At 41.5% G+C, this 24137-nt stretch overlaps 1 protein-coding gene across 2 annotated transcripts in view; it reads right to left on the bottom strand.

The window, feature by feature from the left end:
* RCAN2 (regulator of calcineurin 2) overlaps positions 1–24137 on the bottom strand; it is a 145998-nt gene that overhangs the window by 118664 nt on the left and 3197 nt on the right. For both annotated transcript variants that reach the window (XM_029071704.2, XM_001511558.5), the window contains exon 2: positions 5386–5615. In XM_029071704.2, the coding sequence (XP_028927537.1) occupies positions 5386–5613 (228 nt within the window). In that variant the 5' untranslated portion in view covers positions 5614–5615. The remainder of the gene's footprint in view (positions 1–5385; positions 5616–24137) is intronic.

The following is a 24137-nucleotide window of genomic DNA, read 5'->3' as shown; positions in this document are numbered from 1 at the left end:
ATATCGTCCTCTCCCAAGTGCTCAATATGGTGCTCTGCATAAAGTAAGCACTCAATGCAATAGATCGATTTAAATTTCTGGCCTCTCATCTCCAACCTATGATGCTCTTCCATTTTCCCTCCATAGCAGTGGACCCCATGGACAGGGATGGTGTCCAACCTGATTATCTTCTATCTACCCCAGAACTTAGTACAGTGCCTGGCACGTAGTAAGCCTTTAACAAATACCCTAATAATAAAAATAGAAAACAAGTAAAATACCACACTACTACTCAAGATGTAATAAATGGCTCTGTAGAAACCATGATGACTTAGCAATATGATACATTCATTTTTGTACTAGAACATTGTGCTATTCAGATGTGAAAGTGACACACGAGGATTAGATTTCATTATCTTCATTTCTGAGCAGTCCTATTTTCGACCTCACTGATCTTCCCAAAATGGGAATAGGAAGCCAGCATATCTAAATATTCTAGCACCCAGAAAAGTTCCATAACTGGTACTAGTTCTTCTCCTCAGTGGCCCCTGATTTTTGGAACAAGATACCATGCTCTGAGCTGGAAAGAAGGGTTTTTTAAAAAATGCTTATTACGTTAAGCACTTATTATGTGCCAGGCACTATACTAAACACTGAGGTAGATGTATTGTCTATGTCCCACATGGGACTCACAGTCTCAATCCCCATTTTACAGATGAAGTAACTGAGGCACAGAGAAGTTAGGTGACTTGACCAAGGTCACACAGCAAACCAACGGTGGAGCCAGTATCGGAACCCAGCTCCTCTGACTCCCTCGTCCACGTTCTTTCCACTAGGCCACGCCGCTTCTAATGGGTGTTTACAAAAAGGGGGATGTGCTCCTACTGGCTTCTCTGGATTTGTTGAGGTGATTTCTGCACCCCCATTCCTCTGTGCCTGCCATAGTCCCACAGCTCCTACCATTCTAGTGCTGAAACTGGAATACGGTTAGACGAGATTCCCTCTACACATGGATCAAGTGGTTATGACAGAGTCTCCCATCAGACATAAAAGATGAGCCAACAACCTGTGTAGAAGAAATAACTCTAATGCTAGAGGTTTAGGTGAGATCACTGCAATTAATTTATATTAATGGCTGTCTCCCCTTCTACAATGTAAGCTCTTTGTGGGCAGGGAATGTGTATGTTTATTGTTATATTGTACTCTCCCAAGCACTCAGTACAGTCCTCTGCATACATGAGGTACAATGAATAAATGAAGGGCACGCTCTCACCCCGATGGATATATTTCCATTGAAGCCGGAGTGCAACAAGCGAGCAGCCATTCTGGGAGTTCAGTAAGTTATCTGCCACAATCAATCCATGGTATTGAGCTCTTTATGTATGCAGAACACTACTAAGCATCTGGAAGAGTACAATACGAGTTGGGAAAATCCACCCCTGCCCTCAAAAAGCATATAGCCTAGAGAATGTGCGGTCTTTTCCTTCATTAGCTAACTATGGCAACACCTTTAGACTGTAAGCTCCTGGTGGGCAAGGGAAGTATCTACCAATTCTGTCATACTGTACTCAGCCAAGCGCTTACTAAAGTGCTTAGACTATAAGCTCTTTGTAGGCAGAAAACAGGTCGATCAACTCTGTTGCACTGTACTCTCCCAAGTGCTCAGTTCAGTGCTCTAGACTATAAGCTCCAATGTGTCTACCAACTCTGTTGCATAATACTCTCCCAAGTGCTTAGTACAGTGCTTAGACTGCCAGCTCCTGTGGGCAGGGAATGTGTGTGTACCAACTCTTACACCGTCCTCTCCTAATCACTTAGTACAGTGCTCTGCACACAGTAAGTACTCAATAGATACCATTGGTTGAACCCAGGTCTCCTGATTCCCAGAATAGGGCTCTTTCCACAGCAACAATAACAGAGTTAGATACATGAGTCAACCGGATAGCCCAGATCTGTGAGCCACACTCTGAGACAACTCATCGACAAGAGTGGAAATATCACCGTAATTCCCACTCACCAGAGGTAGCTTTCACCCCACCCTGATATCCTCATATTAGTCTACCATGACCCCAAAATATGTTAACCACAGGTGAAGATGCCACCCCACTGAAAATGTCTGTTTCTTAAACATCTGTATAGCCTAATATTTTATGTTTGCTGTAATCGCTCCCTCTCACATTTATATAGTTCGTTTTAATTCTTGAAGACTGTATCTGTACAACCTAGTTTACACTGCTGATTGCAAAGTTATTCAGTGACCTAGAAACTGACCATACACTGAAACTAAACACTTCTAAACACGTCTAGACTGTTAAGCTCCTTGTGGGCAGAGATTGTGTCTACCAACCCTGTTATATTGTACTCTTCCCAAGCATTTAGTACAGTACTCTGCATGCAGTAGGTGCTCAATAAGTATCACTGATTGATTTTTTTTTGTGGTATTGGTTACTCACTTGAGTCAAGCACTGTTCTGAGCACTTTGATAGGTACCAGATAATCAGGTTGGACACAGTCCCTGTCCCACATGGGACTCACGGTCTAAGTCAGATGTTGATGGTTTATTTTGAGCCAAAAAGGATTTGGGGGACTTAAGGGTTCTGGTTTGACTCCGGGATCAGTTCCAAAGCACTCTGGGTGACCGGAAATTCATCCTTCTTGGTGGTTTTGATGTCACCAATTGTGCATTCACTTCTATTGAATTTCACTCCCATTTGTTTCTTTCCATTTCTCTAACCTGGCATGCCCATTTAAAATTCTAATCTGATTTTCAAATGGAAAGCTCCCTTAGACAACTTAATTGGCTAACTCGCTGAGCACATTTTCTAGTCCATCATCTAAATTACTTGTCAAAATATATAAAAAAAAATGCTGGCTTTGTCGTATCTCCAAAATGATGCCGCTAGATATGCCATCAGAACCTCGGCTTCCCTCTGTTGATATTCATTACTATTCTTTAGTGCAGTTGTGTACCCACCTGTATTTTTTGAGTAGAAGTAGTAGTCATATTTGTATTTATTGAGTATGGGCACGACACACTGCTCTAAGTAGTACAAAACAAGCAAATGATACATTCCCTGGCCACAAAGAGCTTATGCTCCAATAAGGAGGCTGACTTAGAAGTATTTACAAAGGAATCTATAAATAATTGAATATAATAAATAAAAAACTCCCTTCTGCATCGCTCTGACCTGCTCACTTGGCTCTTTCCCCCTCCCAACCCCACAGCACTTATGTACATATCTGTAATTTTATTTATTTGCAATGATGTCTGTCTCCCCCTCTCAAGTCTGTAAGCTCGTTTTGGGCAGGGAACGTGATTGTTTATTGTTGTATTGTACTCTTCCAAGAGCTTAGTACAGTGCTCTGCACACAATAAGCACTCAATACAATTGAATGAATGAATGAAATACAATTACGGATATGAACATAAGTGTGATACGGCTGGGATGGGGGAAGAACAAAGGGAGAAATTCAGGGTGACAAATAAGGGAGTGGGAGATGAGGGCAAGTGGCGCTTAGTCTGGGAAGGCCTCTTGGAGGAGATGTGCCTTCATTAAGAATTTGAAGTCAGGGAGAATAATTGTCTATTGGATTTGAGGAAGGAGGGAATTCCAGGCCAGAGGCAGGACGTGGGCTTGGGGGCCGACAACGAGACAGATGAGATCGATGCACAGTGAGAAGGTTAGCACTGGAGAAGCCAAGTGTGAAGGTTGGGTTGTAGAAAGAGGGAAGCAAGGTGAGGTAGGAAGGGGCAAAGTGGCAGAGTGCTTTAAAGCCAACAGTGAGGAGTTTGGGGGATTTCAGGTAAGCTATAAAGTGGGTAATTGGTAGGTAGGTTTAGGGAGAAAATTAAGAGCCCATCTGAGAATTTTATGCTATTTTACCCTAACACCAGCAAGCATGGCATTGTCCCTGAAAAATAGCTGTCAGTTTCTGAAATGCAAAATGCAAAATGCTTAAATCATTTAGATTCACATAACCTGTATATCTGAGTTTTCTGACCATTTCCACAGGCTTAAGCAACTAACAACTATTTTGACATGATGGATAACTCCAAAATTCAACCACAAAATAATGTCAATGAATAACCAATAAATCTGACTCACTTCTTTCGCAAGCCAGGATAATCACGCAAAGCCTTATTCCCGAGAGACTTGGAAAATGTTCCAAGGGTACCCAGAATTTAAATTGAAACCATTTAAGGAAGACAACAAAGCACTACACATTATCAGCAAATAAAACCAAGAGGTGGGATTTAGCTCTGTCATATCACAACCAATTTTTACAATTGCCTATTTCTTAGAAAATATTTGCAGCACATGCTTGGACTGTGAACCCTATGTGCAACAAAACCTGTGTCTAATCTGCTTATATTGTAAATGAGAAGCACCGTGGCCTAGTGGATAGAGCATGAGCCTGGGAGTCAGAAGGACCTGGGTTCTAATCCTGACTCTGCCACTTGTCTGCTAGGTGACTTCTCTATGCTTCAGTTTCCTCATCTTTAAAATGGGGATTAAGACTGTGCGCCCCGCAGGGGACAGGGACTGTGTCCAACCTGATTAGTTGTATCTATCCCAGTGCTTCATACAGTGCCTGACCTATAGTAAGTGCTTAACAAATACCACAGTTAGTATTATTATTATCTCAGTGTTTAGTCAGTGCCTGGCAAATAGTAAAGACGTAGGAAACACTGTCATTATTATTATTTACCAAACTTGGTGATTTTGGCTGCTATTTTTTCATAAGTTATATTTCTTAAAATGAAGCATTTTAAAAGTTGAAGGTAGGCTTCTTTTATCCCAAGGGAAGAATCCCAATTTTTCTTTTTTGTTTTTTTTGGTACTTGTTAGGTCAAGCCCTGTTCTTAGATCTAGTGAATACACAATTTTATTAGCCTGAACACAGTCCCTCACTCACATGGGACTCACAGTCTATACTGGGGGGAGGAGAATTTAATCCCCATTTTACAAGTGATGTAAATGAAGCACAGAAAGTTAACTGACTTGTCCAAAGTCACACAGCAAGCAATTGGCAGAACTGGGATTAGAAACAGGTCCCCTGGTCCCAATGCCCATGCTCTTGCAACTAGATTTGATCTAAAACATATATTTTTTAAAAACCACTTTATATTTTTCTTTCCAAATCCATTTACTATAACTATCCCCCTTAGTGTCTTTGGTTTATGGGCTTTCTGAAACAGTCTTATAATGAGCATCATGTTCATCTGTCACATTTTGCAAATAATGAAACAATTCTATCACGCCAAGTACTGGACAATCAAAAGCTATATTACAGAAATACAGATTAAAATTAGAACACAAAGTCTCTGGAAAATGCAGTCTTAGAATAGAAGATCTCTTGTAATGACAACTTCCCCGTGTTCTGAAAATGAAAAACAGATTCTACCTTACTGTCTTCTCCTTCAAATACGGACTGGTGAACGTTGCAGGCAAACAGGGAGTTTGGAAGATCGTTGAAGTCGGTGATTGCACGAAAAGCTTCCTCTGTGAAACATCTGGTGACATCCCTGTGGCTGTCCATCATGCAGTACAGTAAGAAGAGTCCTCCATCATCTGGAATGCAGCCATATTGACCAGGGTTTCTCATTCCAACGAAATAAGATTCTCCCCTCATCCCTATTGGAGAAAAGGGGAAAAAAAAACTATGCATAAGAACAACAGACAGCTTTCCTTAAACCTGTCCAAGAAAGAAAGAAATAAAAAACTACCGAAGCTCATGGTGCTCTGCGTCAATGTCATCAACCGATAAAGAAGGCCCGCTCGTCAATCAATAAACACAGCAGTGGAGAGAGCATGGGCTTGGGAGTCAGAAGGACCTGGGTTCTAATCCCACTCTGCCAACTGCTAGCTGTGTGAGCTTGGGCAAATCACTTAATTTCTCTGTGCCTCAGTTACCTCAACTGTAAAATGGGGATTAAGACTGTGAGCCCCATGTGGGACAGGGATTGTGTCCAACCTGATTAGCTTGTCAGAACTTAGAGCAGTGCCTGGCATATAGTAAGTGCTTAAATAATAATATTTGTTAAGTTAAACAAAGTATGGCAAATGTCACATTGTCAGGATTCATTCTATTAATAACCTCACCATCTGACTATTTTTTCATTACAGAGAACCACCACCAAAGAAGTTAATATGCAAACCATTCAACTGATGGATGTCTTTAACGAAGCATTTGTACATATTTTATTTCTGCTAAATTCAATTTTTATAAATTTGCAATCACATTTAAATGTATTACTCATTTTAACACAAGATACTGAGAAATAATAAACAATTAGACATTGGGTATATCATGGTTTCATGATGCATTCTCATTAATGAATCACCGGAAAAGATTTTGACAATGAAGAGTTATGATGTGCTCTCTGTGGGTAGGGAACATGTCTGCCAACTCTGTTATATTTTACTCTCCTAGGCACTTAGTATAGGGCTCTGCACAAAGTAAGCACCTAATGAATATGATTGATTCATGATCTCCTGCCAAGCATGAGGCAAAAAAACCCCTATTGATTTTGAACTTTATCTTTTGAAAAAACATTTTTCAATCCTAATTAAGATTGAATCCATATTTATATATTTTTTCAAGCTAGTTGTGTGTTCTAGTTTTCCTCTTTCACTTAGAGAAATATTCATTGCTGAACAAATTAATAATACTATGTTATTCCCTTCTCATGACTCATTTTAATCTACTCAAATAGCTTGAACTTCAGTTCTAAACTGTAACAATGTGACTAACTTCCCAAGACATTTTTCTAAGCCCATTACTTTCAATAAAGATTTAAAAGGTGAATAAAATATTGGCAAACTACCTATTTTACTTAGAGAAATGTTTAAGAAGCCAGGGCAGTGACCTGAGAACGAGGTGTTCTGATTTCTATTTTCAGTTTCATTCTGACTCACCATATAACCCGGGATAAAGTAAAATCAAATCTGTGACTCAGTTTCTCCATTTTAAGAGGGTTGATGGCCTCTATATGTCCAAAGTAGCAAATGTTAACTAAAATGGACTTTATATGACATAGGTTAATAACAAAACCCCTGAGAGCCTCATAAATTGAACCACCAGCAGTTCACAATGGATACAGAGAAAAAAAAGAGGAAATTAAATAGAGGACAAAATTCCCACTTACAAGCATTCAAGAGGTAAATGCCAGCAGTAGTAAAAGGTCTAAGGCCCACTACTTTAGAATATTTACCTATTGATTCATAGAGTATTCTTCTCCAAAGAATGCAATATATGTTTTCAAAGTCCCAACCACTTTAAGAAAGCTTCTAGGACACAAATTTCAAAAGCTGGTCAGACTTTCCTCAAATATTTCAGCTAAATAAAATGCAATTATCTGTACTGCATATGAATTTTAAACTCTGTCAACCTATTTAAAAGGATGATTAATGGAAGGGAAAAATACAGGAAGTGAACCACAAAAATGTCCCTTTCTTCGTGTAACAGAATTTCCAGTATCATCTGCATCTAAAGTCAGTCTTCTAAAATTGAAACTAGAAAAAGTTGCAGAGATTACTGCAACACAGCTGAGCTGAGTATACACGGATTAGCCTGGCCTAGCTGATAGAGCATGGGCCTGGGAGTCAGAAGGATTTGAGTTCTAATCCTGGCCATGTCAGTTGTCTGCTGTGTGACTTCGGGCAAGTCACTTAATTTCTCTGTGCCTCAGTTACCTCATCTGCAAAATGGGAAGTAAGACTATGAGCCCCAAGGGGGACATGGACTGTGTCCAGCCTTGTACTACCCTAGTGTAGTGCCTCAATACCATTAAAAAAAATGTGAGGAGACTGGATGACAGCAGGATATCCAAAACACTGCTGCCTGGTGAACTAAAATTGAGAAATTGAAGGCAAGGGAGAGAGTGGGGACATTTAATGATCTTGTACAACAAGGAAAGCCTTAGACAGTGTTAGACCAGAGCTAAAACTACAAAGAGTAGCAAAGCACACTGCAGAGAGGTGGTTCTGTTTGAGCAGAAGCTTATTATGTGTAAAGCACTGTTCTTAGCACTGGGGTAAATACAAGATCATCAGGTTTGAAACAGTCCCTGTCCCACCTGGGACTCATAGTTTTAAACCCCTTTTTACAGATGAGGTAACTGAGGCACAGAGATGTGAATTGACTTGATCAAGGTTACACAGGAGACAAGTGGCAGAGCCGGAACTAGAATCCGGGTCCTTCTGACTCCCAGACCAGTGCTTTATCCACTAAGCCACTTTGCTTCTCCATAGTTAACTGTCAGAGGCATCTTCCTCAAGGTTTTACTTGGAAAAACATCAAAAACCTCTTTAGACAGCAATAAGACTTTGTAAAATTAACTTTGCCAAATTTGCTGTCATCATTGGTCACTTACTGAGCTGTCCTTGATAAACGTCTAACTCACTCAGTGAGTGTTAACGAATGTTAACCAGAATCAACAAGTTAAGAAAAAACTAGGGAGTAAAATTTTTTTGTAATCTTTTGAACAAATTCAGGGAGTGAGAGATTTCCACAAGAGAATGCATCTCTCAGGTAAGAAAACTTAGGGAAAAATCATAAGAATTCTGAATTTTTTTTTTAAGCATCATAAATTTTGTTTGCTTTGGATCATAGTAAGACTAAGAAAGATTGCAGCCCAATAAAATGAAAAGATATGTATCAAATGACAATTTAGCAATTCAGGGATTTGTTAGCTTGGTGGGGATCATGGATTAAGCTCATTGTGGGAAGGGACTGTGCCTGTTTCTTGTTATAATGCACTCTCCCAAGCACTTAGTACAGTGCTTGGCACACAGTAAGCGCTCAATAAATGTGATTGAATGAATGAATGAATGATTAAACTTTACAATGCCTCTATTAATACGTCAGATGCCAAAAATACATTTTCATGCTAAATCATTATAGAATGACCCACTGATGGGTTACGGGGTACTTTCCTTCTTCGTTCAATTGTATTTATTGAGTGCTTGCATAGAGTGCTGTACTAAATGGCTGTACTAAGTGCTTGGGGAGTACAATACAACAATAAGCAGACACATTCCCTGCCCACAATGAGCTTGCAGTCTAGAGGGGAGGAGGCATACAAGAACACAAATACATAAAATTACAGATACATTCCTAAGTGCTGAGAGGCTGAGAGGGGGGAAGAGCAAAGGGAATAAGTCAGGGCAACACAGAAAGGAGTGGGAGATGAGGAAAGCTGGGGTTTCGTCTGGGAAAGCCTCTTGGAGAAGATGTGCCTTCAATAAGGCTTTGGAAAGGGGCAGAGTGATTGTCAGATTTGAGGAGGGAGGATGTTCCAGGCCAGAGGCAGGACATGGGCAAGGAGTTGATGGCGAGACAGGCGAGACCGAGACAGCGAGAAGGCTAAACCTAAGATGTGACTAGGGATTACCACTGGACTGTCAAGTTTTCAAATTATGTCCCTCTCCGGTATGCAAATAAAGTTGACTGTTCTGTATTACAATCTTTGGTGAGAGGCCACCAGACCACCCTGTTTCTCCCTGGGGTAGACAGAATCTAATCAAGTCAGACACAATCCCCACTTCACTTGGGGTTATCAGTCTAAGTAGAACAGGTATTTTATCTACAGTTGAGAGATGAAGAGTCTGAGGTACAGAGTTATTAAGTCTACCTCTCTCTTCTAAGAGGTCTTCCCTGTCTAAGCCCTCATTTTCTCTTCTCCCACTCCCTTCTGCACCACCTTTGCTCTTGGATTTGCTCCCTTTATTCACTCCTCTCTCAGCCCCTCAGCATTTATGTACATATCCAGTACTTATATTTATGTCAGTCTCCCCTTCTACACTGTAAGCTCACTGTGGGCAGGGAACATGTCTACCAACTCTGTTGTACTGTACCAAGTGCTTAGTATAATGTTCTGCACACATTAAGGCCCCATAAATATGAGCACATATATAAATATCAGCAGGCAAATGGAAGATAAAAACCCAGTTCCTCTGACTCCTAGGCCCATACTCTTTCCATTAGGCCACACTGCTTTTCTGGTACAATGAAGCTGTCTTCCTACAGCTCTTAGAAGCAGACTCTACCTCATAAGAATTAAGCCCTTTATGAACATAGGCCAGAAAAGGGAGGGTTGGTGACCTACTTAGGGGTTTTCGGGTTTAAATCTGAGTTTGCGGTTTTAAATTACCATTTGAATTTCCATTTTGCATTCTTTTCAATTGTATCGACAATTTAAGTACTGTTAGGAAACATGCTGAATAAGAACTGTACAACTCTTCAAAGGCAGAATTCTCTTCTGAATTCTACCCCGATTTCACATCTCCTTAATTTCTTTTGGATGACTGGACCACACGAGGGCATCGAAGTGGCTGACTACTAGGAATGATTTTTACAAACAGTATCAATCAGTTGTATCTATTGAGCACTTACTATGTGGAGAGCGCTTGGGAGAGTTTAATAGAACAGATTTGATAGACATGTTCCCTGCCCACAAAGGAGCTCAAAAAGCTGGCTTTCAAACTTTCTGCCATAATGTTACATAATAGAAGATGGTTTATAATTTAAAGACTGAAATATTCAATATTTTTACACATCCAACAGTAATTTCACTCTGCATACTTAACCTACTTAGCCACATTAGCGTCTCCAAAGTTCTGTTGATGCGGTCACACGTTGCTGCAACATTATTAACCACTGCGGGACTAACTTTTCTAAAAACATTTCTGAGTCATTACCCATTTCAGCACAGAACTGCTTATTTTATTTCCGATATCTATCTTGATCGGTTTCATGGTGAGAAGAGTACTGGACTTTTCCCAGAGAAATTGAAATTGGTACCACTTTGCTGAGGACACTAGTCAGTCAATCATACTTATTGAGCATGCACTGTGTGCATAGCACTCTACTAAGTGCTTGGGAGAATATGATACAACAATAAACAGATACATTCCCTGCTCACAATGAGTTTTACTGACCATCCTAGGTTGGGAATTATTTAAAGCAGATGTGAGATTGAAAGCCCCCACCAGAAAGTACTTAGGAGTTCTGTGTAGGCCCCAGCATCCATGAAGAACTAAAATCCCAAACAAGATAATGACCACAATCAAGATTTAATTAATAACAAAATGGGAAAAGATGGCAATACTAAAGTCAAGATTTGCAAGGTAGTATTCAAAATCACAGCTGTTTAAGACCTTCAGAGCCAGACTGATGATTTCATTAACAGGAGTCAGTTGCTACGTTCTAATCTGACAGTTAAGCCTGAAGAAAAAGATGCTGTAGACTATAGCTTCCTGTTGGCAAGGATTGTGACTACCGACTCTATTACGTTGTACTTTCCTGAGTACTTAGTACAGTGCTCTGCACACAGTAAGCACTCAATAATAATCAACTGAAATAATGTTTAGTCAAAAATAACTCCGAAATTACGATAGTAACCAAATTAACTCTCTGTAGCTTCCTTTTATTTTACAGGAAATAAATTTATCACTTGAAAATCCCTTCTGGTTGAGTCTCAAGGAAACAGGCAGGATTGCTCCAGAGGCACTGCATTATTGCCCTCCCTCCGCCTCACACATCTCATGTCTTTAAAAAAAAAATCATCTTTTGTTAAGCTCTATGTGCCAGGCACTGTCCTAAGTACTGACAGAGATACAAGCAAATCAGGTCGGACACAGTCCCTGTCCCTTGAGAGACACACAGTCTCAATCCGCAATTTACAGATGAGGTAACTGAGGCCCGGAGAAATGAAGTGACTTACTCAAGGCCACCCAGCATTCAAGTGGAGAGCTGGGATTAGAACCCCTTATCTTCTGACTTCTAGGCCTGTGCTCTATCCACTACGCCAGTTGAAAAAAATCAGATAAATAGCCCCCCTTCTACAGAACCAGATTCGCCCCTTTTGCAGGTCTATGGAAATAAAAGAGCAATTCTTACACAGGCTCTTAAATTAGGAAGAACTACAGACAGCAGCAAATACTGATTTCAGCAGTGGCAATCTGTTCCCAACCCCGATCTTATATTGGACACAAATAAAAGAATTGAAGGACAAAACTGTGGTATTACTAGCCTGACATCTCAAATCAGGTCTTGAATAATGCAGTCTCCAGCTCTCTGCTGGTGACAACAGTTATTTTCAAAGTTACAGGACTGAAAGAGATAGAATGCTAATGGGGTTTCCTATTGTGCAATGACCTTCCAGTCCCCTTTGGCTCCCTTCCCTAAAGGGGCAGGAATATTGCTTCTCTGTCTCTTTGCCTTCCCACAGTTGTTCCAGAAAAACAGAACCTGTAGTGAGCAGCACTGTTTGGATGTAGGCCTCAAAGCCGGTTGATGTGAATCAAACAATCGCATTTGCTGAGCGCTTGCTGTGCTAAGCGCTTGGAAGACTACACTGTAATAGAGTTGGTGACGGGTTTCCCTGCCCTCAGCTAGCTTTACAGTCTAGAGGAGGGAAGCAGCATGGCCTAGTGGAAAGAGCACAGGACTGGGAATCAGATGACTTGGGTTCTAATCCTAGCCACACCACTCTCTACTGGGTGACTTTGGGCAAGTCACTTCACTTCTTTGTGCCTCAGTTACATTCTCTGGAAAATGAGGAAGAAGACTGTGAACCCCCTGTGGGAAAGGGACTGTGTCCAACGTGATTTTCTTGTACCTACCCTAGCCCTAGTACAGTACCTAGAACACAGAACACAGAACACCATAAAAAATGGTTATCAATATGCAAGTAGGGTTGATGGAGCTGAGACGCTGCTTATGCTTCTGTCTCGGTCTCGCTCGACCTGATCATACAGTACTTTTTGTTTTACAAGTTTACAGGATTTTTATGGAGTAAAATAGCAATGAGTGACACAGTGCACAGCGTTCTGCTAATGATGGATGCAACAATAATGTTATTGAAAAAAACAATTAAAAGGTTATTTAAAATTGTCAGTCATAGTGGTATCTTTGAACCCTCTAACTCTTAGGTCATTCATTCCTTCTGAATCAATGTGTGACCAATAAACAATTTTCCTAGGACTCAAGGTCATTCAAGAACACTACCCCTGCATTTCCAAACTCCATGTACTGTAACTTGAGGTGTTGTTACCTAATTAATTTTCTTGTCAGTTCATTTTCTCCATTTTCCTTCTCCACCTCTTTTTATCCCCCACCTTCCTCACAGTTTCCTCCCAGGTTGCCTTTCTCCTTCCTCCTCCTCTCATCTGAAACCTCCTCCTGTTAATTTTAAATGTGATTTTACTATTTTCATTTGTCCCAATAAAATTGTAACTTCCTTAGCTGGTTATTCATCATCATTTTTAGCACTTACCAGCGGTCATGAAAAGAGGTGGATTAATAATGGCAAGAGATCTAGTGGGAGGAGGATGAGGAGACTCGTTATAGACTGTATTAAAGGAGGCATGACCTGAATCGCACATTTGAAATGTTTCTGACTTCCCGAAGACCCAGTTCCGAGCAAATGTCCTTTAGTTCAACCAAAATAAAGTTTCCATTTCATTTCCCTGCCATAACAATATAAGATGGCTGGAATCAAATAGGCAACACAGGCAAAAGCTTTGGGTGCATTTATTAGTAATATGGGTTTCAGGGGTCTTTTATATCCCAAATATTTATTAAGGCTTCTCAAACTATTTTTCTTTAGCAATTGAGAAAAGCAACTAAGTGACCTATCTGCAGTCACACAGTAGGTCATTGGAAAAGCTGGCTCAACTGTCTGCTGTGTGAACTAGGGAAAGTCACTTAACTTTTCTGGGCCTGTTACCTCCTCTGTAAAATGGTTTTTGATAGGCACTTACTATGTGTCAAGCACCATCCTAAGCGCTGGAGTAGATACAAGCTAATCAGGTTGGACACGGTCCCTGTCCCACATGGGGCTCATAGTCTTAATCCCCATTTTACAGATAAGGAGACTTGCCCAAGGTCACACAGCAGACAGTTGGTGAAGCTGGGATTAGAACCCAGGTCCTTCTGACTCCCAGGCCCGTGCTCTATCCACTAAACCAAGCAGCTTCTCTGTTCTTTAAAATAGGGATTAAGACCGGCAGTCCCAAATAGGACATGGACTGTGTCCAACCTGATTAGCTTCTATCTACCCCAGCGCTCAGTAGAGTGCCCGACACATAGTAAGTGTTTAAATACCATTAAAAAAAAGTGTTGTGGATCTGAATGTGGGGTGAACATCAAGTGTAGAAAGCATACAAATACAAGAGCATAGGGCTCAGAAGTCACATAACTAGTACTAACTACTGCAGTAAGACATCAGGAGCCACCGGGAATATAATCACAGAAGCACCTAAATCCATGATTCTTCACTAATTAATTGTCACTATTGTTTCCACGGTAATTACTTGAGCACTCGAAGTCCCTATCCTCCACTCTCACGTTGGATTTAACCTCAGCTATTGAGAAAAGTCATCATGCCTAATAAAACAGAAACATTTTAATGAATTCAGGTTTGAGAAAGACGCCTTTAATGTAGGCCCAGCATGAAGTTCCCATGGCTGTTTGATGACATTCAGCTTCTCCTGGGAATGCAAAGAGAGGCACATTTGCTTTTGTCTGCCTCTAATCATCCAAGGTCACATCCAAGAAGCTTTGGTTCTGTTTTGTCTCCAAGCTTCAGAAAAAGGCTCCTTTTTTTCCATGACTTTATTTTATGACTGATAAGCGTGTCAGGAAAGATGAAGAGAAATGCTGTTGGAGCAGATCTCTTCTTTCTCTTTTATGTAGTTCCAAATCCTAGATTTCAGTTTAATTTGGAATGGGCATTATCAAATATACCAAGCTTCACAAACCTAATATAACCAAATAAACCTGTCATTTAAGGTTCCAGACTGGTTCTTATTAATGAAACTGTTCTTAATGCCACAGTTCACTACATTCAGTATTTCTTTAGCATGTAGTAACTGCAAATTCCATGCAATTATTGCTTGGTTTCTTATTTACTACAAAGATATTTAATTTGCTTTTGTTCCCAAAACAATGTAGGTATTTATAAATAATGAGGGAAAATAATCATAGCAACGGTCATAAAAAGACCCAACTGGCAACTAGAAAAAGAAATAAGTCCTTGTTTTGTTTTTTAAAGTGGTATTTGTTAAGTGCTTACTATGTGCCAGGCACTGGGACATTCAGCACTGGGGTAGATACAGCTAATCTTGGACCCAGTCCCCGTTCCACATGGGGCTCACTGTCTTAATCCCCATTTTACGGAGTAGGTGACTGAGACTCAGAGAAGTGAAGTGACTTTCCCAAAGTCAAACAGCAGAGAAGTGGCAGAGCCGGGACTAGATTTCTGACTCCCAGGTCTGGGCTCTTTCCACTGAGCTACACTACTTCTAGTGGTAAGCAGTTAACGCAACTTATAATTCTAATTATTACCAAACCAACAACTTTTTCAGATCCATGTTAAAAAATACCCCATCAACAGTAACCCTGAGCAGTAGACAGCTCTAGCCTCCTAAGTGCTCAATAAATACGACTGAATGAATAACAGATAAAGAGGAGCTTTAAAGAGATAGTCACAGTGTTTCGGTGACCTCTTTGACATACATCTCACTTTTGAGGCTGACTCTTTAAAACAGAATAATCTGTCTGCCAACACAAGGCATGAATTTTGCTTCTACACTTAATGAAAGACATCACTGCAGTTTAGAACCCTGAAGAACGGCAACGTCCCTGGATGAGAAAGTATAACCCGCTCAGATTTACAGGCACACGGGGGGATGTGTGGCTAAATCCGTAAACTCTCATCTGTAAAATGAGGATTGAGACTGTGAGCCCCCGTGGGCCAGGGACTGTGCCCACCCCAGAGGTGAGTACAGCGCCTGGCACATTCAGAACAGTGTTCCAGTGCTTAGAACGGTGTTTTGCAAATAGTAAGCGCTTAACAAATGCCATTATTATTATAGTAAGTGCTTAATAAATACCACAATAATAATTATTATTAAATTGCCACCCTAGGCTAACTCTCAACAGAAGAGAAGCCAAGTTGCCCAATGGAAAGAGCACGGGCCTCGGAATCAGAGGACCTGGCTTTTAATCCTGCTTAGTGGCTTAATGGCTTAGGGGCAAGAGCCCAGGCTTGTGAGTTAGAGGTCGTGGGTTCTAATCCCACCTCCGCCACTTCTCTGCTGTGTGACCTTGGGCAAGTCACTTCACTTCTCCAAGCCTCAGTAACCTCATCTGTAAAATGGGGATTGAGACTGTGAGCCCCATGTGGGACAATCTAATTACCTTGTATCTACCCCAACGCTTAGAACAGTGCTTGGCACATAGTAAGCGCTTAACAAGTACCATCATTATTATTATAATCCCAGCTCTGCCATCTGTCCACTGTATGACCTTGGCCAAATCACTTAACTTCTCTAGGACTTAGTTACCTCCTCAGCAAGATGGGGACTAAAACTGTTAGCCCCATGTGGGACAGGAACTGCCCACATGATCATCTTGTACTAATCCCAGCATTCAGTTCAGTGCCTGGCACATAGTAAGCACTTAAATATCATAAAGAAAAGGAACTCTGACGAAGTGCAACAAAATTTTCCATAAGTACCATCTTCAAGAGATTGGGGAAACTGAGGACTGCAAAGATAAGTCTGTTCTCCGCAGTTGAGTAGATCCCCGCCAGAATAGTTCCTGGACTGGTTACTGAGGAATATCATTAATCCTAGAATTGCAGTGCAGCTTTAGACCACTGAAGGGCACAGGGGACCCGATTTTTGCTGCCCAGGTATAATTAATCAATCACATTTATTGAGCGCTTACTCTGAGGAGAGCTACTGAGGGAGCGTAGCATATAACAGGGTTGGTAGACAGGTTTCCTGCCCAAAATGAACTTACCCTCTGGAGCGGGAGACGGGCATTAATGTAAATAAGTAAATTACCAATATCAATCGTATGTATTGATCACTTTCTGTGTGCAGAGCCCTTTACTAAGCGCTTGGGAGAGTCCAATAGAACTGAGTTGGAAGACACGTTCTTTGCCCACAACAAGCTTACAGTCTAAAGGATATGTACATAAGTGTTGTGGGGCCTTGGTGGGAGGGGAAACAGTGAATAAAGTGTCCAAATCCAAGTGCAAGGATGACACAGAAGGGAGTCATAAACATTCATAGAAGCAGTTGACACTGTCACTAGGGTGGACTTTGGCAACTAGGAAAAACGTTTGGCTGCTCTGAGAGATTGAATGAGACCCTGAAACTGCTCCATGCAGAAATGAAGTAGTGTGGTCTAGTGGATAGAGCATGGGCCTGGGAGTCAGAAGGACTTGGGTTCTAATCCCAGATCCACCACTTGTCTGCATGTGACCTAGGGCAAGTCGCTTAACTTCTCTGTGTCTCAGTTATCCGTAAAATGGAGATAAGACAGTGAGCCCCATGTGGGACAGGGACTGTGTCCAACCTTTTATTCATTCATTCAATCGTATTTATCGAACGCTTACTATGTGCAGAGCACAGTACTAAATGCTTGGAAAGTACAATTCGGCAACTGATAGAGACAATCAGTACCCAAAAAAGGGCTCACAGTCTAGAAGGGGGAGACAAACAACAAAAACAAAATAAGTAGACAGGCATCAGTAGCATCAAAAGAAACCTGACTAGCTTGTATCTACCGCAGCCAGTGCTTGGTACATAGTAAGCGCTTAACAGACACCATCATGATTAAACAAAGGGAACCCTGTAAGACTGGCTGCAAACCATTCTAAAGTGAAGGGACCGCCCATATCTGAGGGGCTGCAGGGCTGCAGTGGGGAGCGGGGTACAAACGCAGCGCTCTGAGGAAGGTGGTCCAGGGGTAATATCAAAGGGGGGAGCCTGTGGCTCCCACAGCTGGTGAGGGATACGATGCAAACACATCACACAGAGCGCACACTCACTGTGTACCGAAAATGCAGCCGGAACGGGGATAAGCAGCAAATTTTTTCCTGCCTCACGGCAGCCACTTACCAAAACTCAACCCTGGGGCTTTGCCAGATACCCTCCCCATCATTACCTAAGCAAAGCAACAATGCTAAACGGAGGTGGGCCTGACTTGCAGAGTCCAGAAGCGGGGTGATGATTTTGCAGGGGAAGCCTTGAGGAGAGTTCCCAAAATTCATTCATTCAATCCCATTTAGTGAGTGATTACTGTGTGCAGAGCACTGTACTACGTGCATGGGAGAGTACACTATAACAATAGACACATTTCCTGCCCACAACAAGCTTACAGACTAGACCGACACGAGAATCACTCAATCAACAGTATTTATCGAGCACTTACTATGTGCAGAGCACTGAACTGGGTGCTTGGGAGAGTACAACGTATGAGAATTGGCAGACATTCCCTGCCCACAACATGCTTATATTCTGGAGGGGGAGAACGGCCCAAATCATTGTGGATAACAAATACAACCGTGCAGCAAGATGGTCACCCATTGGTTTGCAACCATCCCCTAACACCATCATAAAATCTTTCTTCCAGTAGTGCCATTTTCAAGCCTGAAGAACAGCTATATATAACTCTATTAGAAATAATGTCATCACGATAGTGACAAATTATCATAAGAATGAACCTTTCCCAATTTGATGAGAGAAAGAGAACAAGAGCTGTTCAACTTGCCAAAGTAAAGACTAAAGGACAGGATGATAACAACCCACAAATACCTGATAAATTTAGACAGTTGTGAAGGGGAGGAATTATTTAGTTTGTTACCCGGGTTATGTTCCTCACCTCCTGTCATTCCCTTTCTTCACAGGATTTTTTTAAGTGATTCCCTGAACTTTCTGCAGGCCCATAGACACACGTGCCAACTCAGTCATACTCCCACTCTCACAGACATGTACACTTTTACCACAAAGAGTTTTGAGTCCTTCCAACCCCAGGTGGAAAGGAGCAAAGCCCGGTGGTTCCGGGGAGTGAGGGAAAAAAGATGGAAAAAGGAGTCTGGTTTTTACCTCGAGCAAGAGCGAAGGTCAAGGGGAGGGGGGAGGGCTCCCTCTCCCACCCCGATCTCACCACTTGTCTGCTGTGTGACCTTGGGCAAATCACTTCACTTCTCTTTGCCTCAGTTACCTCATCTGCAAAAGGGAGATTAAGACTGTGAGCCCCATGTGGGACAGGGACTGTGTCCAACCTAATTTATATCTACCCCGGCACTTAGAACAGTGCCTGGCATATAGTAAGCACTTAGATACCATAAATGAACAAATCCCTGATAAATCAGCCTGGAAAAATGAAGAAATTGGGGAAGCTGGAGGACAAAGGGGTGGTATTCTAGACTATTAAACTCACGGTGGGCAGGGAACAGATATACCAACTTTGTTCTTCAGTTCTCTCCCAACTATTTAGTACAGTGCTCTGCACACGGAAGGGCTCAGTAAGTACCACTGATTGATTGGGAGCCTGGGAACAGCCAGAGCAGTGGAGGAAAAGCAGCCCATAATTAAGACTGTGAGGTCATTGTGGGCAGATGTCGTCTGTCTTTATTGCTGTATTGTACTTTCCCAAGCGCTTAGTACAGTGCTCTCCACACACTAAGTGTTCGGTAATTATGATTGAATGAATGATCAAAGGTATTTATAAAGTGTTTATTGTGTGCAGAGCACTGTACAAACACCTGGGAGAGTAGGTTACAACAGAGTGTAAGGGGGGAATCCGGGGTAAGGAGGAAACGGAAGCAAAAGACAAGAACTTTTGCAGGGTGTAGGAGAAGGAGATCGACTTAGATCAGGGAAAGGGATTAAGAATAAATAGCTTCGGTAGTGAAGATGATCATATTACGGGCCATCTCTTATTTTCAATCGATCAGCAGCATTTATTGAGCACGTGCTCTGCATACAGCACTCTACTGAGTGCTCGGGAGAGTAAAATAGAGGTAATAAGACTCCCCCGCCCCCGTCCCTACCCTCAAGGATTTTATAATCTAATGGAGTTTGCTATGAAGTTTACAATCTAAATGGTCCTTAAAAAAAAAAAAAATCCTTCTTCCACTTTACATTTTCTCACCCAACTGTTTCCTCACCTGTGGATGCCAAGACTGCAGGAGGGTGAATAAATGCTTGAAAAAATGTAAAAAAGTCTTCAGGATTCTGCATCAACAAATGGAACCAGCCTTAATTTCAACCCAACAAAGGGGAAATTGACAAAGAGTGCTTTTTGCTTCAGGCAAGGATCAGCTGAAACCAGTTTGGGTGAAGGCCTGCTGGCAGGTTCCATTTTTTCTTTACGGAGTTTGTTATGTGCTTACATTTGTTATGTGCTTATGTGCCAGGCTGAGGTAGATACAAGTTAATTAGGTTGGACACAGTCCCTGTCACATCTAGGGCTCACAGTCTAAGTAGGAGGGAGAACAGGAGAACTGAGGCACAAAGAAGTTAAATGACTTGCCCAAGTTTACCAAGCAAGCATTTGGCAGAATCCGGATTAGAACCCAAGTCCTCTGACTCCCAGGCCTGTGCTCTTTCCACTAAGCCACACTGCTTCTTGCTTCCGACATCCTCTGTCACATGACCTGACTTGGTGATGACCATTCTAACCCAGCCTGGGATTTAAGTCACCCTCAAAGTTCATCCTTTCAGGGTTGATGCCAGTTTCAGGATCAATCATATTTATTGAGCGCTATCAGTACATTCTCAAACGCTTGGGAAAGAGCTTTGCACGTGGCAAGAATTCAATAAATACCATTATTACTATTATTACTATTTACTAGTGTCATCATCATTATTATTATTATTATTACTATTACTACAAGCACTATAACCCATTCCAGCCCCCAGTCTCTCTGAAGCCTCTTTAATTTGTAAGTTCGCTGTGGGAAAGGAACGTGTATACCAACTCTGTTGTATTGTACTCTCCCAAGCGTTTAGTACAGTGCACCTTCACACAGTAAGCGCTCTGACTGACTGATCAGGAGCGACGTTTGATCTGAACCTGCCGGGGCTGGACACTAGGAAGTCTCTTACCACACCCCAGTCCTGTCAGACCAATACCCACCCTCAATCCTTGTGTATTTTTCTCCCGTACAGAGATATCTTTTTAGTAGATATTATTCAAATAGTTAACTGAACATTCAACTATTTTTAAAAATGATATTCGTTAAGCGCTTACTATGTGCCAGGCACTGTACTAAGCACTGGGTAGACACAAGCTAATCAGGTTGGGTGCCGTCCGTGTCCCACTTGAGGCTCACATTCTTAAACACCATTTTACAGATGAAGTAACAGACACCGAGAAGTTATGTGACTTGTCCAAGGTCACATAGCAGAAAAGTGGTGGAGCCAGATTTAGCACTCAGGTCTTCTGACTTCCAGACCTGGACTCTTTCCACTAGACCACGCTGCTGATGAATTTGTCTTAAACTTGTCCTTCCTCCAGCTTTCGGTATCTGGAAATATTTTTGGCCTGTCTCCCCCAATCAAATGTAAGCTGCGGTGGTACTATTCTAAGCGCTTAGTACAGTACCTAGGACCTGGGTGCTCAAATGCCACTAAATAACTGATTGATTGGATCAGGGAATCCTCAGGCCATACCCTCTTCAACAATAGATACCACCTTTCTTGGGAACAAGGCACGGGACCTTCTCATTTTCCCTGGGACCAGAATATGACCACCTTGAGTCCCTTAGACCACACCTCCAAGATGATCTCACCTCCCAAACCATCCTACCTCTTAGAAGACGAAAACTGGGAGACGGTCTCGAAAAGCTCAGTGTCCACTAGAATATTCGTAGCACTGGCCATAGGCTCCATCTCTGGAGCCAGCCCACTTTTCACACTAGCATTTTCCAAAATAAAAGACTGCCAGCCTTGAGTACATCTTATACATTACCCTACTGAAACCCGCAGGGTACTACTAAACCAATTTTTAAAAAAGCTCAGAGATGGGAAAAAAAAGAAGGTAAACAAAAATAAAAGCTGTCAACCTGTTAGTAAAATAACCATTGCTGTATGGCCTCGGGACAGATTTAAGAAATGTTCTATTTAATATAAATCCGGCTATCACATACCAATTAAAGGAAGTCATGCGGAAAAAAAAAGTCAAGAAAACAAAGGGAGGAAAATGAGGATTTGTACACGAGGGGAATCCTCTTCAGAACTCAGCGAGTGCTCAATAAATACCAGTGATTGATTGACAAAAGGACAGAGTCAAAATGAAAAAGAGTCAGATAAAAGAAAAAAAGACGAACAGAACAACAGACGATAAAAGAGTTGAGGCCATGGGAAATGAGAGTGGTGGACAAAGATGTGAGAAAGAGTTCCATGAAGAGAGAAAGCAATAAAGGATAGAAATGCAGATGAAAATTAAAATAAGTACAATATCGGACTAACCCTGGCAGCTAGTTACTTAGCTATACCATGCAAAAAGAGCATTTCCACAAGCCATATTAATCAAACACCCATATCAGTAAATCAGTGGTATTTTTCAGCACCGTACTGTTTGGGAAGAGAACAACAGAAGCCAAACACTTGTCCCGGGACCTCAAGGAACTTAGATTCTTCTGAGTGGGAACTGTATTTACAAAGAGTGGGAGTAGGAGGAAGGACAACAGCAGTTGTTTTTTTAAAAAAATGGTATTTGTTAAGCACTTACTCTGAGCCAGGCACAGTACCAAGCACTGGGACAGATACACCTAATCAGGCTGGACACCGTTCAACCTGGAGCTCACTGTCTCATTCCTCTTTTACAGATGAGGGTATTGAGGCCCAGAGAAATTAATGACTTGCCCAAGGTCATACAGCACACAAATGACTGAGTCGGAATTAGAACCCAGGACTGCCAGGCCCGAGCTCTATCCATTAGGCTGCTTCTAATGGCATCTCCTGTCATAGACAATCCAGTCACAGAAATTGCGACTGAGAACTTGAATTAAGGCGGTGATTATGGGGTCAACGGTTTGCATGAGTGCCCCTTGCACTGTCCTGCTCCTTCCAATTACATTTTTACTCAGGCAGTCGGTGCAAGAAGCAAGAAGTAGACAGAAGGGGCACAGACATTTTAAAAAGCATACAAGAGTTTTACATTCAAAACCCATTTATAGCCCAAGTGACCTTGCTGCTGTGCTATAGGCCACCAGGGAGTTGCCAGGGCAACAGATTCTATAGCCACATTAGAATGACTATGCCAGGGTGAAATAGCTGAATAAATAATTGAATAGACGACATGCACCCTCAAGCATCTTATTCGGTCTTAGTCACATAAACTCCAAATGGAAATATTACAGAAATGACCAAATTTTGAAACCTGGCTCTCTCTCTTCCAGAGTACTGGCTCTTTCAGTAAGATTCTTCCGAACTTTGAAGCTATCCCTCGGCGGGAGGTGTAGCATGGTTAACAAAGCAGCAATTTATTTATAACCCTTTTTGGTAGACCTCCCTGCTTCCCATATTAGAGAAAACTTTCCTGCGGTCAATTTGAAATGCCAAAATTTAATCTGAGCTGTTTTTGAGAGCTGTGTTATCTCTAGACAATATAATTCACGGCCACCTTTCTTTTAAAGACACTGAAAATAATTCACTTCTATCTAATAATTACGGTACTGTTAAGTGCTTACTATGCACCTGGCACCGTCTTCGGGGTGTTTGATGATAAAAAAAACCTAACATTCAAAGTAGTTCATTGAAAATATACTTATGTGTGCCTTGGCCTGCTGGACAATGAAATCAAAAAGGAATTGTGTAGTGAAAGTTTCATAATGAAAACGAAGTTTGGCACCAAATGAATTAAAAAAAACATTATTTTATTTTGACCTATACATTCCATACAAGAACAATCAAACTTAAAATCAGCGACTAGAAAATGTTACTACGCTAGAATTTTTTCTGACAGATTAACGTATTTTAAATAAAAGTCTAAGGTATACCCTTAAAGTCCTTCATATTCTGCTAAGGCATATTTAATAGGGAAATTTTCAACCTACCGCTCAGGAACTGCAGAAAAGCGCTCTCCCCATGAAGAGTAAAATAGTGCCCAACTGAAGCACCAGTGAGTGCACTTTGTGAATGGAGAGAATGAGGAACACTGAAATGTAAGGTTCAGAAAACACATTTTTTGAAAATCAATGAAATGATAAAATGGAAGATTTAAGTTAAAGTGCACGGAGAGATCGTGCAACCTTAGCCAAGCTCTCCAATGGATTGTCAGTGATTTAAAAAGATATGGGATGAGGACTGGAAAACAGGGTTGGAAGTAAGTTGAAACCACCCTGA

The sequence above is a fragment of the Ornithorhynchus anatinus genome, chromosome 9, assembly GCF_004115215.2.
Source record: "Ornithorhynchus anatinus isolate Pmale09 chromosome 9, mOrnAna1.pri.v4, whole genome shotgun sequence".
In the NCBI taxonomy this organism is placed as follows: Eukaryota; Metazoa; Chordata; class Mammalia; order Monotremata; family Ornithorhynchidae; genus Ornithorhynchus; species Ornithorhynchus anatinus.
Note: the sequence above shows the minus strand (reverse complement) of the source record. Positions and strands in the feature narration are given on the sequence as shown.